The sequence below is a fragment of the Ornithorhynchus anatinus genome, chromosome 11 (genome assembly GCF_004115215.2).
Source record: "Ornithorhynchus anatinus isolate Pmale09 chromosome 11, mOrnAna1.pri.v4, whole genome shotgun sequence".
Classification (NCBI taxonomy): domain Eukaryota; kingdom Metazoa; phylum Chordata; class Mammalia; order Monotremata; family Ornithorhynchidae; genus Ornithorhynchus; species Ornithorhynchus anatinus.
The window spans coordinates 1,266,123-1,282,597 of record NC_041738.1 but is presented as its reverse complement, the minus strand read 5'-3'; the positions used below and the strand labels follow the sequence as shown (position 1 = coordinate 1,282,597).

The 16,475-nt window shown below is 61.7% G+C and overlaps 1 protein-coding gene across 1 annotated transcript; it reads left to right on the top strand.

The window, feature by feature from the left end:
• The first annotated feature begins 763 nt into the window (after positions 1 to 763).
• Positions 764 to 16,082, top strand: NPC1L1 (NPC1 like intracellular cholesterol transporter 1). Its single transcript, XM_029074606.1, has 19 exons — positions 764 to 817; positions 1,610 to 3,102; positions 6,109 to 6,209; positions 6,445 to 6,617; positions 6,877 to 7,005; positions 7,178 to 7,360; positions 7,477 to 7,591; positions 8,397 to 8,524; positions 8,619 to 8,756; positions 9,688 to 9,777; positions 10,400 to 10,590; positions 10,696 to 10,823; positions 11,195 to 11,324; positions 11,511 to 11,566; positions 11,730 to 11,880; positions 12,471 to 12,702; positions 12,815 to 12,928; positions 13,426 to 13,588; positions 15,152 to 16,082. The coding sequence occupies exons 1-19, from the start codon at positions 764 to 766 to the stop codon at positions 15,472 to 15,474; spliced, it is 4,092 nt and encodes a 1,363-aa protein (XP_028930439.1). The 3' UTR covers positions 15,475 to 16,082.
• The last annotated feature ends 393 nt before the right edge of the window (positions 16,083 to 16,475 follow it).

The window sequence follows — 16,475 nt, the reverse complement described above, 5'->3', positions numbered from 1 at the left end:
GAGCGAGTCTCCTCAGGTTGGGAGTGGGGCAGGGGCAGGGGGCATAAGGAGGCCTTCACCCCCTCTCTCGCCACCAGCCCGACCGGATCATCAGCTTGCACACACTTCAGGCCTGGGCCCTGCCTCAGACAGATAGCGAGGCCGTTATCAGTCGCAATGCTGGGGGGCGGGGTTTGCACACAGTTGCGTGTGAACGAGCTCCAGGAACCTACAAGACGACTCACCTGATTTCAGGACCCCAGGGCTTGTGGGTAAAACCAAATGGGGAAACTAAGGCAACATGGAAACATGGGACTGGAGCAGGTTGGACTCCAACCCCTCCCCTCCAACCCCAACACATGGGCGCACACGGACTCACACGGACACACATACATCTCACACGTTAGCTCTGGTCTCCCAGTCCCTATGCTGTCGGTCCGGGGGTGGTCCCCAGAGCAGTCAAAGTCAACAGATCCTCTGCCTCCTGTAGGTGCTTGGGGCTTCCCCGCGGGGGCCTTCCCCGAGGCCCCCCCTCCCCGGGCCAGGGAGCAGCTCTGGGGAGCTGGCACCCGCGGGGGCGGGATGTCCCGGTGACTCAAGAGGTTCCTTTGCCGTTAATGATCCACCAGCACCTCTTCTCATTGGCCCCGGACCGGGTCAGACCAGGGACCGGGGCCCGATTTGCCCCTCCCCTGCCATGACATAGCATCCGCTCCCCTTGCCCACATACCACCTACCTCTCCCCAGCTTTCTGCACCTAGAGACGCCCCGGGGAGCTGCGGGCATGATGGGGGCCGGCCTGGGGGCTCTGCTGCTCCTGGCCTCCCTCTTCCATGGGGTGAGCTTTCCCTCTCCCACCCCACCACCCGCCCACTGTGGCTCAGGGTTAGGGTTCCTCGAGAGGAAGGCTGGGGGTCAGGGGGTGGGACACTAGGGTCCCTGGGGGATGACGTGGGGAGAGCGACTGGGGGCCGGACAATGGGTTGTGTGGGTCTTTGGGACTCCGAGTCCCAGGGGCTAGAGTTGGCGGGTGGTGTCTCAGATTTGGGGCTCCAAATGTTGGAAGGATGTCAGGTATTGAGAGTTTCAAGGGTTGGAGGGTGTCTAGGTGTTGGGGTTTCAGGTTTTGGAAGGATTCCAGGCATTGGAGGGGTTCCAGGAGAAGGAGGGACTCCAGGTATCGGGGATTCGAAGTGTTGGAGCTCCAGGTGGCTAGATGTTCCAGGTGTTGGAATGGCTCCAGGTAGTGGAGAAGTGTTGGAGCTCCAGGTGGCTAGATGTTCCAGGTGTTGGAGTGGCTCCAGGTAGTGGAGAAGTCCCAGATGTTGGGCCTCCGGGTGATGTAGGGCTTCCAGGTGCTGGAAGGTTTCCAGGTGTAGAGGGAATGAGGGAGGGGTGGTCCAGGTGTCAGAGCCCACCAGGCAGGGGGGTGGGGGGGAGGGCAGTCCGGAGGGTGGTGGGCAGGGCGTGGAGGTCAGACCTCTACTGGAGGAGACAGGAGGGACGGGGAAGGTTCAGCTCCGGTCCCCACGGCGGCCTACGCGGCGGTGGTGTCCTTCCCTCCCTTCCTCTCTCCGTGCCCTCCTGGCCTCACGGCCTCGCACTTCTGATGGCATCTCCCCATCTGCAGGCCCCGGCCACCTTCACCCCGATCCACCGGGCCGGCTACTGCTCCTTCTACGAGGAATGCGGCCGCAACCCCGAGATAAGCAGCAGCCTGATCCCACCTATTGTCCCTTGCCTGAACAACAGCCCAGCCCGCGCCCTGGAAGGCGAACACCTGCAGCTGCTGCAGGAGGTCTGTCCGCGCCTGGACCAAGGGCCCGGGGCCACTTTTGCCTGCTGCTCGCTCAAGCAGCTCCGCTCGCTCAAGAGGAGCATAGCCCTGTCCAAGGTGATCCTGACCCGCTGCCCGGCCTGCGCCGAGAACTTCGCCAGCCTGCACTGCCAGAACACGTGCAGCCCCAACCAGAGCCTGTTCATCAACGTGACCCGGGTGCACACGGACAGCTCTGCCGTGCTGGCCTACCAGAGCTTCTACACCCGCCGCTACGCAGAGGAAGCCTACTCCTCGTGCAGCGAGGTCCGCATCCCGGCCACCGGCGGCCTGGCCGTGGGAGCCATGTGCGGCGTCTACGGCGCTGAACTCTGCAATGCCCAGCGCTGGCTCGACTTCCAGGGCAACCCCAGCAACGGGCTGGCCCCGCTGCAGGTCGACTTCCACCTCCTGGACCCCGGCCAGGCGCCTGGGGCAGGGTTACAGCCACTGGACACCGACCTCTGGCAGTGCCACCTCTCCTATGGCGACACCATGGAGGCCTGCTCGTGCCAGGACTGCGCCACCGCCTGTCCGGTCCTCCCCAGCCTGGACCCCGAGAACTCCGGCTTCCGCCTGGGCATCCTGCTGATCCTGGCCCTCCTGCTGGCGGCCGCGCTGATCTGCGGCGCGGCCACGGCCGTCTTCCGCTGCTACCGCAGAACTAAGGCCAAGCAGGCCGGCCAGCCCGAGGTCTCCTGCACGGACCGGCTAAGCCTGTCCACCCACACTGCCCTGGGCCGCCTCTTCCAGCGCTGGGGCACCTGGGCCGCGGCCTGGCCCCTGACCGTGTTGGGGCTGGCGGCCGTGGCCGTGGTGGCCCTGGCCGGGGGCCTGGCCTACCTGGAGTTGACCACGGACCCCGTGGAGCTGTGGTCGGCCCCCGACAGCCAGGCCCGCCAGGAGAAGGCCTTCCACGACCGGCACTTTGGGCCCTTCTTCCGCACCAACCAGGTCATCCTGACGGCCCCGGGCCGGGCCAGCTACCGCTACGACTCCCTGCTTCTGGGCCCCAAGAACTTCAGCGGCCTGCTGGCCCCGGATGTGCTGCTCCAACTGCTGGATCTCCAGGAGCGGCTGCGGAACCTGCAGGTCTGGTCCGAGCCAGACGGGAGGAACGTCTCCCTCCGGGACTTCTGCTATGCCCCGCTGAACCCGCGCAATGCCAGCCTCACCGACTGTGCCATCAACAGCCTCCTGCAGTACTTCCAAAGCAACCGCACGAGCTTCCTGCTCACAGCCAACCAGACGCTGGCGGGCCAGACAGCCCAGGTGGACTGGCGGGACCACTTCCTCTACTGCGCCAAGTGAGGGCCCCGGGGCCGGCCTGGACCGGACGGGGGCCGGTGGGGGACCCCGTGGCGGAGCGCGGAGGGACGGCCGAGGGGAGGGGGTGGGGGACCGGGCCGGGACAGGACAGGACAGGACGAGGGCAAAGGCCTCCTGCCACCAGGGCTGCTGGCCACTGTGGGTGACTGTTCCCCCTGCCTCCCCTCTCGGGAGACCCCCCCTCTTCAGCCCCAGCTACTGGCCCCCAGGATCCTAAAGCTCCTACTCCCAGGACCACGGTCCAGCTTCAGAAGGGGCTCCTGGGAGGCAGGAGGCTGGCAATCGCTCAACCAATCACCCAGGCAGTAGTTTTTTTAACTGAGTGCTTGCCAGGTGCAGAGCACTGTACTAAGCACTTGGGAGAGCACACTCCTGGAGAGTTAGTGGACGTGATCCCTGTCCACAAGGAACTCGGGGGAGGGTATTCCAGGCCAGAGGCAGGACAAGAGCGAGAGGTCGGGGGTGCGATAGATGACATCAAGGTGCAGTGAGTAGGTTGGCAATAGAGGAAAGAAGTATGTGGGCTGGGATGGAGGAGGAGATCACTGAGGTGAGGTAGGAAGCGGGGAGCTGATCAGCAGTGTTGGTTCACCAGCTCGATGTCTGGCTGGGCTCCCGAGAGAGGCAGGCAGACAGCCGGCCGGCCGACAACAGTGCTCGCTCACCGGCTCGGCTTCCGGCCGGGATCACGGGAGAACAGGGCAGACGGTCAGTCCCCGGCCCCGGTCCCGGAGGGAGAGCTTCTCTCCGCTTCGGCTTCACCTGCAGCTGTTTCTGCCACGGCTTCTGGCCGGTGCCCCGGAGTCCTCGACCCGCCAGGGAACCCGGCTCGCAGCTTCACCGCAGGGACGGAGCCGGGGCCGCCCCCGAGGCACTCGGGGGATCGGAGAGACTGGTACCCCGGGTTGAAGCCCTCCGTTCTGATGCCGTGTTCTCCCCTGGACCCTGCTCTGCGGCCGGTTTTGGCCGGGTCGGGGGACAGAGTCAGCACTCTCAGCACTCTAGGGCTAGAGGATGAGGGGCTGGGAGTTCTGAGGGGAGGGGAGGATGCCTGAGAGGGGCTGGGGGGATGAAGGGAAGTGAGGGGAGCTGGGGAGAAGCTGAGAAGGGATGGGGGGCTGAGAAGAGCTGAAGGGGGTGAAGGGGTTGGGGGGAAACTGAGGGGATTGGGAGGGCCTGGGTGCGGAGGGGACTGAGAGGGCTGGGGGGTGAGGGGAAGGCTGAGAAGGACTGGGGGAAGCTGAGGGGACAGAGAAGGGCCGGATGGGCTGAAGGGAGGTGAGGGAGCTGGGAGTTAACTAAGGGGACTGAGAGGAGCTGGGAGCACTGAGGGAATGGCTGAGAGGCTGGTGAGGCTGAAGGGAGGTGGGAGGCTCGGGGGCAGCTGAAGAGTACTGAGAGGTGCTGGGGGGCTGAGGGCAGGTGAGGGGCTGGGGGGAAGCTGAGGGGGCCTGAGAGGGGCAGGGGGAGCTGAGGGGATGGCTGAGAAGGTCTGGGGGTGGGAGCTGAAGGGAGGTGATAGGGATGGGGAATTAATGTTGGTATTTGTTAAGCGCTTACTATGTGCAGAGCACTGTTCTAAGCGCTGGGGTAAACACAGGGGAATCAGGTTGTCCCACGTGGGGCTCACAGTCTTAATCCCATTTTACAGATGAGGGAACTGAGGCACAGAGAAGTTAAGTGACTTGCCCACAGTCACACAGCTGACAAGTGGCAGAGCTGGGATTCGAACTCATGAGCCCTGACTCCAAAGCCCATGCTCTTTCCACTGCGCCACGCTGCTTCTCTAAGCTGGAAAGCTGGAAGGGGCTGGGGAATGGGAGGCTGGGTGGATGAGGAGGGCTGGAGGGAATGAGGGGAATCTGATGGGGGCTGGGGTGACTATGAAGGCCTGTGGGCGGCTCGAACAGGCTAGGGCAGGCTGAGGGGGAATTGAAGTGGGACTGAGGGGTGTTGGGGTGACTGAGAGGGCACCGTGGGGCTGAGGGGAGCTAAAAGAATCCAAGGATGCCTGGGTGGGACAGAGAGTACCGGGAGACTGAAAAGGACTGGGGGTGCTGAGGAGGCTAGGGGAAGCTAGGGAGGATGAGAAGAGCTGGGGGTGGAGGGTCTGAGGAGGACTGGGGGTGCTGAGGCTAGGGGAAGCTGAGGAGGACAAGAGGGGTTGTGGGGGTGGGCTGAGGGGGACTGGGGAATCTGAGAAGTCTAGAGGAAGCTGGGGACGATGAGAAGAGCTGGGAGTGGAGGACCTGAGGAGGACTAGGGCCACTGAGGAGACTAGAGGAAGCTGAGTAGGACTAGAAGGTCTCTGCAGGTGGGCTGACGGGGACTAGGGAGACTGAGGAGGCTAGGGAAAGCTGAGGAGGTTGAGAAGGGCTGGTAGGGGACAGAGGGAGGGCGAGGTGGGGCTGAGGGCCTGAGGGGAGCGGGCCCCCAGAATTTCTACTGGTTTGCCCTAGCTGGTTTGATCATTACCTGGGAGTCAGAGGTCATGAGTTCGAATCCCAGCTCTGCCACTTGTCAGCTGTGTGACTGTGGGCAAGTCACTTAACTTCTCTGTGCCTCAGTTACCTCATCTGTAAAATGGGGATTAACTGTGAGCCTCACGTGGGACAACCTGATTACCCTGTATCTACCCCAGCGCTTAGAACAGTGCTCGGCACATAGTAAGCGCTTAACAAATACCAACATTATTATTATTATTATTACCTCTCAATCGATCAGTGGTATTCATTGAGCATTTAACGTGTCCAGAGCAATGTACTAAGCACTGAGAAAGTAGAACAAGAGTTGGTGATGCTATCCCTACCCACAAGGAGCTTAAAGTCCACCCCTCTTTCCCGGCTCCCGGGTTCCCCGGGTCTGAGAGAAGGTGGAGGGTCGAGAGTTCCCAGAGGTGAGGACCGGGTGGCCCCTGACCCCGCCGAGGTGTCCCACCGCACTTCGGCCTCGCTGACCGCCCCCCTCCCCTCCACCCTGTCCAGCTCTCCTCTGTCATTCAAAGATGGTACGGCCCTGGAGCTGAGCTGTATGGCTGACTATGGGGCGCCTGTCTTCCCCTTCCTGGCAGTGGGCGGGTACAAAGGTGAGAGGGAGCACGAGAGTCTCGGCTGGCCTGGGGGAGGGAGGGGAGGTCAGGCGAGGTCTCAGGGTCCGCGGGTCAGCGCCGGCCTCCCCGTCACCCATCACGCCCCCCGCCCGGGGCCCCTGCTCTGTCTGGAGCTCCCGGATCGGGGCCGGGGCCGGGGCCGGGGCCGGGTGAAGGGCCGTAGAGAGGGCTGGCCCGGCTCAGGTGCCCCTGGCGGATTCCCCCACAACAGGCCGTGACTTCTCCGAGGCCGAGGCCCTGATCCTAACCTTCTCCCTGAACAACTTCCCGACCGACGATCCCCGTCTGGCTCAGGCCCAGCTCTGGGAGAGCCGCTTCCTCGAGGTGCTGCGGGACTTCCGCCAAAGCACCCAGGGCCAGCTCAGTGTCACCTTCATGGCCGAGGTGAGGCGGGGAGGAGTGGGAGCAAGGGGGGCGGGGAGAGGGGGGAAGTGGGCAGGCAGCTGGAGGTTATTCACCTCTCAGCCGGGGGCCTGTCTTCCTGGATACGCCCTGCCCTGTCTTCCCCACACCCTGCTCAGCACGTGGTCATGCTTTCTCTCCCCCTGCCTGGCAAATGCTCGCACCCTCCACCCCCCCGTCCCAGCCCCCCGCTTTGTTCAGCACGTGCTCACCCTCCCTCACCCCCACCATCTGCCCCCAGCGGTCCCTGGAGGATGAGATCAACCGTACCACAGCCGAGGACCTGCCCATCTTTGCCATCAGCTACGCTGTCATCTTCCTCTACATCACCCTGGCGCTGGGGGAATACAGCAACTGGCGCCGCGTGCTGGTGGGGCGAATCCCAGGGGGCTCTCCAGGGGTTCAGGGCCGAGGCTGGAGGGAAGGGTTCCTCGGGGGCTTGGGGCCGGGGCCGGCAGGGGCACTGGGAGTTCCGTAGGGACTCGGGGCCGGGGCCAGCGGGAGGTGGCTCCCCGGAGGCTCAGGGCGGTGCCCGGTCACAGGTGGACTCCAAAGCGATGCTGGGGCTGGGCGGCGTGCTGGTGGTGCTGGGGGCCGTGCTGGCCTCCATGGGCTTCTACTCCTACCTGGGCATACCTTCATCCCTCGTGATCATCCAAGTCGTCCCCTTCCTGGTGCTGGCGGTGGGAGCCGACAACATCTTCATTTTGGTCCTCGAGTTCCAGGTGAAGGCCTGGAGGGGGCCGGAGGGATGGGAGGCGGGCAGGGGAGGCTGGTGGGGCGGGCTGGGGAGGTCGGGGGAAGGGAGGCCGGACCGATGCATTCCCCGGTCGCACTGCAGAGGATCCCACGCCACCCCGGCGAGCGGAGAGAGGAACACATTGGGCGGGTCCTGGGGAGCGTCGCTCCCAGCATGCTCCTCTGCAGCCTCTCCGAGACCATCTGCTTCTTCCTGGGTGAGAATCCTCTCCCCTGTCACTCCCCCCTCCTACCCCATCTCCAGGGCAGAACAGTGCTCAAGCGCTTAGTACAGTGCTCTGCATACAGTAAGCACTCAATAAATATGATTGAATGCATGAAAGGGCACCCAGATTCCCTTCAGCCACAGGTTCAGGGAGGCAGGTCAAAGGGGCAGATAGAGTTCAGGCGGGAGACTCAGGGGCCAGGAAGATGCAGCACCCGATGGAGGAGGGAGCAGGACCTCTCCCTCCCCTTCCTCCCTCCCTCCCACTCTCCTTCCTCTTTCCCTCCCTCTTTGCGGGCAGGAAATGTGTCTGCTATACTGTTAGACTGTACTCTCCCAAGCTCTTAGTACAGTGGTCTGCACACAGTAAGCACTTAATAAATACCACCGACTGACTGAATGACTTCCCTCTCTGTCCTTCCTTCCTTCCCTTACTCTGGGGGTGCCACTGGGGATTCTGGCAGGGGAGAGTGCGTTGATATAAGGAAGACAACCTGGACTCGTGAAAAGAGCCCGTGACTGGCTCAGTAGATCTGAGTTCTGCTGTGTGTCCTCGGGCAAGTCGCTTAACCTCTCTAGGCCTCAGTTCTTCATCTGTAAAATGAGGATAGGATGTATGATGAGCTCCGAGTGGGACCGGGGCCATGTCCGACCTCCAAACCTCGAACCGACACCAACGTTTAGGACTCAGCTCGGAAGCAGAGTGGCCCCGGGGGTTGGCGGGGGGAGGAGAAAAGAGGAGGGGGTCTGCGCTGTCCCCGCCACCCCCTTAACAGTGGCCTCCCCGTCCGCCCCAGGCGCGATGACCCGCATGCCTGCCGTACGAACCTTCGCCCTGACGGCCGGCCTGGCCGTGATCTTTGACTTCCTGCTGCAGATGACCGCCTTCGTGGCTCTGCTCTCTCTCGATGCCAGGCGCCAGGAGGTAGGGGGTCCCTGGGGGTGGGGCCTCTGGGGCCTCTGGAGGACCCCCCACCACACACAAACTCCGGCTCCCCCTGCTCCGCTTTCGCCCCCAGGCTTCCCGCCTCGACGTATGCTGCTGTGTCCAGATGGCAGATGCTCCAGCCCGGCCGAGGGGCGAGGGGCTCCTGCTCCGCTTCTTTCGTCGGTTCTATGTCCCGTTCCTGCTGCACCGCGTCACCCGGGTGGTCGTGGTGAGTCTGGGCCAGGAGGCGGTCCGGCCCGCTCCCTGGCTTCATCCCCAGGCTGGTACCCGGACCTGAGGTTTTGGGGGTGTTTTTTTAATAGTATATGTTAAGCACTTACTGTGTTCCTGGCACTGTCCTAAGCCCTGGGCAGATAGAAGCTAATCGAGTTGGACACAGTCCCTGTCCCAAATGGGGCTCACTGACTTCACCCCCGTTTTACAGATGAGGGAACTGAGGTGCAGAGAAGAGAAATGACTTGCCTACAGTCACACAGGAGACAAGTGGCGGAGCCAGGATTAGAACCCAGGTCCTTCTGACTCCCAGGCCTGGGCTCTATCCAGTAGGGCATGCTGCTTGTCACTGGGCCACTCTTCTTCTCAGGGTTGGTAGGAGTCCTTGGCAGTCATCCCGTCCAGTCTGATAGGGGACTGGATGTTGCCATGGCCGGCTTCTGCCTGTCCAGCCCCCATCCGGTCTGCTAATGTGCCAGACGTTCCGATGACCGGCTTATCATTTTGGGTGCTGAGCTCCCTCTGCCTCCACTCGGACGCTGTGCTGGACTTCACTCTGATGTAGAGCAAGTTGGGGGCGGGAGTGAGGGGATCCCCCGGAGAAACGCTCTGGGTGTGTGTAAAATTGTGGCGTCCCGCCGCACTCTGGCACCTATGACATCATCATGTCACACGGCGGGCTCGGCGTAATGAATGTGATGTCTTGGGCGTCTGCCAGTCTAGCACCTGGCAGGGCCGTGAGCAGCCACTCCGGTCATGATCCCTGGATGGCGGAAGATGAAGAGGAGACCTCTTCCTCCCCCCCAGGAGCTGTGGGAGGGTTAAAATGATGCTGTGGGGATGAAAGGGGAAGGGCTGCTTGGGGGAGGTGGAGGGGGACCCCCCAGTCACTCCCTCCCGGCTCTCTCCCTCCCTGCCTCCCTCAGATGGTGCTCTTCTTGCTCCTGTTTTGCGTGGGACTCTTCTTCATGGTCTTCATTAACATCGGGCTGGACCAGGAGCTGGCGCTGCCCCGGGTGATTCTCAGTGCTCGGCCCTAATTCCCGTTTCCCCTACCTGTCTTCTTGTTCTCCACTGTCTGCCCAATCCTTGGGTTTCCTGTTCTCTTCCTCCTGCTTCCTGCCTTCCTCTTTCACTCGCTGTTCTCTCTCCCTGTTTCTTGCCTCCCCCTCTAACGTCCTGTTCTCCACCCGCTACTTCCGGCCTTCCCACGCACTCAATCAATCAATCGATCAGTGGAATTTATTGAGCGCTTACTGTGTGCAGAGCACTGTCCTAAGTGCTTGGGAGAATACAATAGAGTCGATAGACCAGATCCCTGCCCACAGGAACTTAGAATCTAGACGGGGAGACAGACATTCAAATAAATATGGCTATGAACAGGAGTGCTGTGGGGGATGAGGCTGGGCTGAATTCATATTTCCTTTCTTCTTTTCCTCTTCCCCTCCTCCACGGGCTGCCTTCCCCTAAGGCGGTTCCCCTCGGCCGCTCTCCATCCGATGTCCCTCGGGGGTTGGGGGTCCCTGGGTGGGGAGATGACGGGGAGGGAGCGGGACGCCGGGGCCACTGAGTGGGTTCTGCGTTGGCGGGTGTCGGCTCCGCTGCATCCGGCCCGAGTGACCCCCGCCGCCCTCCCAGGACTCATACCTGCTGGACTACTTCCTCTACCTGAACCGCTACTTCGAGGTGGGGGTTCCCACCTACTTCGTCACCACGGCCGGCTTCAACTTCTCCAGCACGGAAGCCATGGAAGCCATCTGTTCCAGCGCGGGCTGCCAAAACAACTCCCTTACCCAGAAGATCCAGTTCGCCACGCAGGTCTCCAATCTGTGAGTGGGCCCGCCCTCACCCCTCGCCCCCACCCCCGGCCGTCCCCTCACCGGCTGGTGGTCCCGGCCTGTCCGCCTCACCTCCCTGGTCCGTCCGCCGCGCAGGTCCTACCTGGCCATCCCGGCCTCCTCCTGGGTGGACGATTTCATCGACTGGCTCAACCCCCTCTCGGAATGCTGCCGCATCCACTCCTTCGGCCCCAACAAGGACGAGTTCTGCCCCTCCACCGTCAGTAAGTCCCGGCCACGCCTGGGGGGTGGGGCGGGCCGGCAGGATCCCGTGGCCCCACCTGTGGGGGACGGGACCCCAAGGCCCCGGGGGGAGCGTGCTGCGGGCCGGGCCCGGCTGGCCAAGGGTGGGGGCGGGGGTGGGGCCCGAGCTATGTCTCTGGGTACCTCCGGGAGGACCCCCGGATCCTCACACACCCACAGGGCCAACGAGCCCGCCCACCGGCACCTGGGCAGAGAGGCCCGTCCTGCTGTAGCCTGCCTAGTGGGTCCGTGAGCCGGGAGGGAAGGAGAGGCCTGGTCACCTTTGGGAGCCCCCGGGGGATGGGCCGCCCGGGGCGGAGCCCTGCCAGATTCGGTGGCGTCTCCCTCACAGACTCTCTGAGCTGCACCATGAAGAAGTGCATGAAACCCACCTTGGGAGTGCTGCGCCCCACCCCCGAACAGTTCAACAAGTACCTGCCCTGGTTTCTCAATGACTACCCCAACCTCAAGTGTCCAAAAGGGTAAGGTGAGAGCTGGCAGCCGGGCCCGGGGGCTGGGGGCCGGCAGCCGGGGCCGGGGGCGGGCCGGGGGGGCCGGGCCGGGGGCTGTGGCTGAGGGTCGGGAGCTGGGGCTGGGGGTTGTAACGGGGGCTGGGGGCTGTAGCGGGGAGCCGGGGTTTCCGCTCTCACCCCTGCTTCTCTTTCCAGAGGCCTGGGGGCATACGACGGCTCTGTGAAGATCGGCCCTGGGGGAGAGATCCTAGGTAAGTGTCGGAAAGAAGGTCGAGAGATTCGGGAATCCTCCACTAATGGGGCCGAGGGGGCCGCCTGACATCGGGCTTCTCCTCGGCCAGCCCGCTGCGGCAGCGGCCTCGGGAGTGAGCTGACATTCAGCCCGTCTCCGGCCCCTCTCTCTCCCGCCCCCAGCCTCCAGGTTCATGGCGTACCACACCCCACTCAAGAACTCGCAGGAGTACACGGGGGCCCTGCGGGTGGCCCGCAAGCTGGCGGACAACATCACCGCCACCCTGCGTAAAGTGCCCGGCACCGACCCCAACTTCAAAGTGTTCCCTTACACGTAAGGCTTGGAGGGCTTAGGGTAAGGCTTAGAGGAAGCAGCGTGGCCTAGAGGATGGGGCAGCAGGGACCTGGGAGTCAGAAGGACGTGGGTTCCGCTTCCAGCTCTGCCAAGTGTCTGCTCTGTGACCTTGGGCAAGTCACTTCATTTCTCTGGGCCTGTTACCTCACCAGTAAAATGGGGATTGAAGAGTGTGAGCCCCATGTGGGCCAGGGACTGTGTCCAACCTGATTCGCTTGTATCCACCCCAGCTCTTAGTACAGTGCCTGGCACCTAGTCAATACTTAACAAATATCATTATTATTCTTATTATTAACTTGTATTTACCTCAGCACTTAGAACAGTGCTTGGCACATTTAACAAGTACCATTACTATCATTATGATTCATTCATTCGGTGGTATTTATTGAGTGCCTACTGTGTGCAAAGCACTGTATTAAGCACTTGGGAAACTACAGTATAACATTCTCTGCCCACAGCGAGCTTACGTTCTATTGTTATTATTTGGGGTCAGGGCTAGAGGTGGGGAGGGGAGGGTGGTCCCCCGGGGACCTGTGCAGCGGCCTCTGACTCCCCCCATTGCCGGGCAGGATCACCTACGTGTTCTACGAGCAGTACCTGACCATCGTGGTCGAGGGGCTGTTCATAGTGGCCTTGTGCCTCACCCCCACCTTCCTGGTCTGCTGCTTCCTCCTGGGCATGGATCTGCGCTCCGGCCTCCTCAACCTGGTCTCCATCATCATGATCGTCGTGGACACCTTGGGGTTCATGACTCTCTGGGGCATCAGCTACAACGCCGTGTCCCTCATCAATCTGGTCACGGTAGGTAGTCCGTCCCCTCCCCTCCCGGGGCTGGTGGCGGGGTGCCGTGGGCGGGGCCGGTCTGCCTGCCTGGTCCCTTCCCTTCGGTCACCCGCGGTTCTCCCCGCCCCAGGCCGTGGGCATCTCCGTGGAGTTCGTGTCCCACATCACCCGCTCCTTCGCCATCAGCACCAGGCCCACGCGGCTGGAGCGGGCCACCGAAGCCACCGTCGTCATGGGCAGTGAGGTGTGTGCCATCCCGGGGTCTGGTGCTCTCACCGCTTCCCTCCCTGGTCTCTTGGCTCTGATGTTACCTCTCCCTCCCACACTCTGCCCATCGCCAGATGGGTGTCCCATTCCCCCCAGGCCCAGACCCCTGGACACGGTACCCTGGGGGTGCCCTGGGTCTTAGCTCCATCTGCTGCGATGTGGCCCAAAGACAACCACCCCCACCCGCTTCATGGCACCAAAGACCCCCTCCCCGCACCACCCCCCACCTCTTTCTCTCTCTCTCTCCTCTCTCTCCCTTTTTTGCACTGTCCCAGTCTGGCCCCAAAGATTCTTTCCATACTGAGAGAGCAGATCCTGTTGTTTTAGATCGGGCTCTGCCACTGCCCTTCTCATCCCCCACCTCACCAGCTGGGTCTCCGCCACAGCCTCTGCCTTCCCCCATCCCTCCCGGGCACACCCCACTGGGCGCCCGGCCGTGGCCCCTCGGTGACCCTAACCGTCGGTGATCCGCAGGTCTTCGCCGGGGTGGCCATGACTAACCTTCCGGGCATCATCGTCCTGGCCTTTGCCAACGCCCAGCTGATCCAGATCTTCTTCTTCCGGCTGAACCTCCTCATCACCATCCTGGGCACGCTTCACGGCCTGGTCTTCCTCCCCGTAGCCCTTAGCTACTTGGGTAAGCCCGGGCCCGTGGTCGGTGTAGGTCTGATGGAAGGCCTGGCGATAGGGTACCGCACCCAGAGGGGCGGGGGCGAGGGATGTTCAGTGTTGCCTGACGGGGAAGGGGTGAAACCTGTATGTTCATTCATTCCATTTATTGAGCGCTTACCATGTGCAGAGCACTGTACTAAGCGTTTGGGAGAGCTCAATACGACAATAAACAGACACATTCCCTGCCTACAACGAGCTTACAGTCTAAAGGGGGAGAGAGACATTAATATCAATAAATAAGTTACAGATATGTACATAAGTAGTGGGGAACTGGGAGGGGGGATGCATAGAGGGAGCCAGTCGGGGTGACGCAGAAAGGAGCGGGAGAAGAGGAAAGGAGGGCTCAGTCAGGGAAGACCTCTTGGAGGAGATTGCCTTCAACAGGGCTTTGATGTGGGGGAGAATCACTGTTTGGAGCATTTGAGGAGGGAGAGAATTCCAGGCCATGGCAGGACTTGGGCGAGAGGTCAGCGGTGAGATAGATGAGATCGAGGTACAGGGAGGAGGTTAGCGTTAGAGGAGAGACATGTGCGGGCTGGGTTGTAGTAGGAGGGAGAGGGCAAGGTGATCGAGTGCTTTAAAGCGGATGGTGAGGAGTTTCTCTTTGTTATGGAGGTGGGTGGGCAACCACGAGAGGTTCTTGAGGAGTGGGGAGACACGGACCGGACGGTTTTGTAGAAAAATGATCTGGGCAGCAGAGTGAAATATGGACTGGCGTGGGGAGAGACAGGAGGCAGGGAGGTCAGCAAGGAGGCTGATACAATAATCAAGGCGGGATGGGATAAAGTGATTGGGTTAACGTGGTAACAGTTTGGATGGAGAGGAAAAGGCAGATCTGGACGATGTAGTGAAGGTAGAATTGACAGCACTTAGTGATAGATTGAATATGTGGGTTGAATGAGAGAGAGGAGTCGAGGATAATGACAAGCGGGGGTGTCCAGCCTCAAAAATCTACCCTCACCCCTTCTGCCTCCCTTCTTCTTTCCCTCCCAGAATGGCATCAATAGTAGCTTATTCTGGGCGTCTATTGTGGTGGAGCACTGACTCGGGTGACTTCTGTGGGCCAAGCACTGTACTGGGCCCCCTCGGTGGGCAAAACATTGTCCTGAGCACCTACCGTGCAGAGTGCCGTACTGAGAGGCTTCTGTGTGCAAGCGTGGTACCGAGCATCATCTCAGGGCCAAGTGTAGTCCTGAGTATCTATCGGGTGCAGAGTGCTGTACTGAGTGCCTGCTGGGTGCAAAGCACTGTATTGAACACCTACTGGATGCGGAACGTTATTCTGAGAGCAGAGCACCGTCCTAGACGCTTGGGGGGGGTCAGAAGAAGTAAAAGGTGGGATCTCTGCTCTCGAGGCACTAGCAGTTTTGAGGGGAGGCAGCAAGCACGATGTCTCCCTCCCCCAATTCTCCTCGGGGACCCTCGGACCCCGAAGGGCAAGGGGCGACCAGGAGGGTCTCGCCTTCCCGGCTGGGGCGGGGCATCCAGTGAGCTCACCTGCTTCCCTCTGACTCCCCGCCTCCTCCAGGTCCCGGTGTCAACCAGGCCCTGCTGCAGCAGGAGCGGGAGCGGGAGGAAGCAGCGGCGGCGAGCAGAGCCGCTCCCTGGCCCCAAGACCTCTGCGGCGGTTCCTTCTCCAACACCGGCTTCGAGGGCGATGTCAAGCTGGCCGGCGACCCGCCTGGCTCAGCTGGGCCCCCCGCAACAGAGCACGGGACAGAGCCGCTGGGGACGGAGCCCCGGATGGAGTCCGTGAAGGATCGGTCAGGGACGGAGACTCAGATGGAGCCAGAGAGGATGGAGCCCCTGGGGAAAGAACCAGCGGACAAGGAGCAGGGCACCTGCTTCTGAGCTCCGGGTTCCTGGACTGATGCGTTAGGGATGGTACCTCCTCCAGCTGGGCCCCCGAGGCCTCCCTAACGCCAGGGCCCCGGGTGGGGGCCAGCAGTTTCTCAACACTCCCGCTCCCTCCTGCCTCCAGCCAGGCCCCCGGGGCCCCGGCCCTGCCCCCAAAGGTGAACCCCGGGGACAGCTGCTTCCTGGGGGAATTTGGTCACCAGGGGCCCCTCCCACCCACCCGCCCCTAGGAGATCGCAACGTTCATCGTGTCTCCCAGGAGTGGCCATGAGCCGGGTAGGAGCAGGGAGCCGTCCGGGACGGACCCGGACTTTGGCCACCCTGAATCAGGGACCACGCGTGCCTTGTCCTGCTGGCGGGAGAGCTCGTTGTGGGCAGGCAGTGAGCCTGTTTATTGCTATATCGTACTCTCCCTAATGCTTAGTACAGTGCTCTGTACACAGTAAATGCTCAATAAATGCCATTGAATGATTGAATGAGAGCCAGTAAGGGGCCGGGAGTCTGAGTTGGGGCCACCTGTGCGACGCCTCTTCCGCCCCGTGTCCACGCAACTGCCGGGGACCCCTGGGAGGGGAACCACCTATATTTATCTGTGACACTTAACATCGTGACGCAGTGGAAAGAGCACGGGCTTTGGAGTCAGGGCTCATGAGTTCAAATCCCAGCTCTGCCACTTGTCAGCTGTGTGACTGTGGGCAAGTCACTTCACTTCTCTGTGCCTCAGTTCCCTCATCTGTAAGATGGGGATTAAGACTGTGAGCCCCACGTGGGACGACCTGATTCCCCTGTGTTTACCCCAGCGCTTAGAACAGTGCGCTGCACATAGTAAGCGCTTAACAAATACCAACATTATTATTATTATTATATAGCCCTCATTTATCTTAATGTCCGTCGCCCGGTCTAGACTGTGAGCTCCTTGTGAGCGTGGAATGTGTCTACAACTCTGCTGTACCGTACTCTCCCAAGTGCTCAGAACGGTGTTCTGCACACAGTTA

Coding starts and splice junctions, on each gene's coding strand:
- NPC1L1 (XM_029074606.1), top strand. CDS start 764: ATGATGGGGGCCGGCCTGGGGGCTCTGCTGCTCCTGGCCTCCCTCTTC. Junction 818..1,609: donor TGGCCTCCCTCTTCCATGGG/GTGAGCTTTCCC, acceptor CCCCATCTGCAG/GCCCCGGCCACCTTCACCCC. Junction 6,618..6,876: donor GTGTCACCTTCATGGCCGAG/GTGAGGCGGGGA, acceptor ATCTGCCCCCAG/CGGTCCCTGGAGGATGAGAT.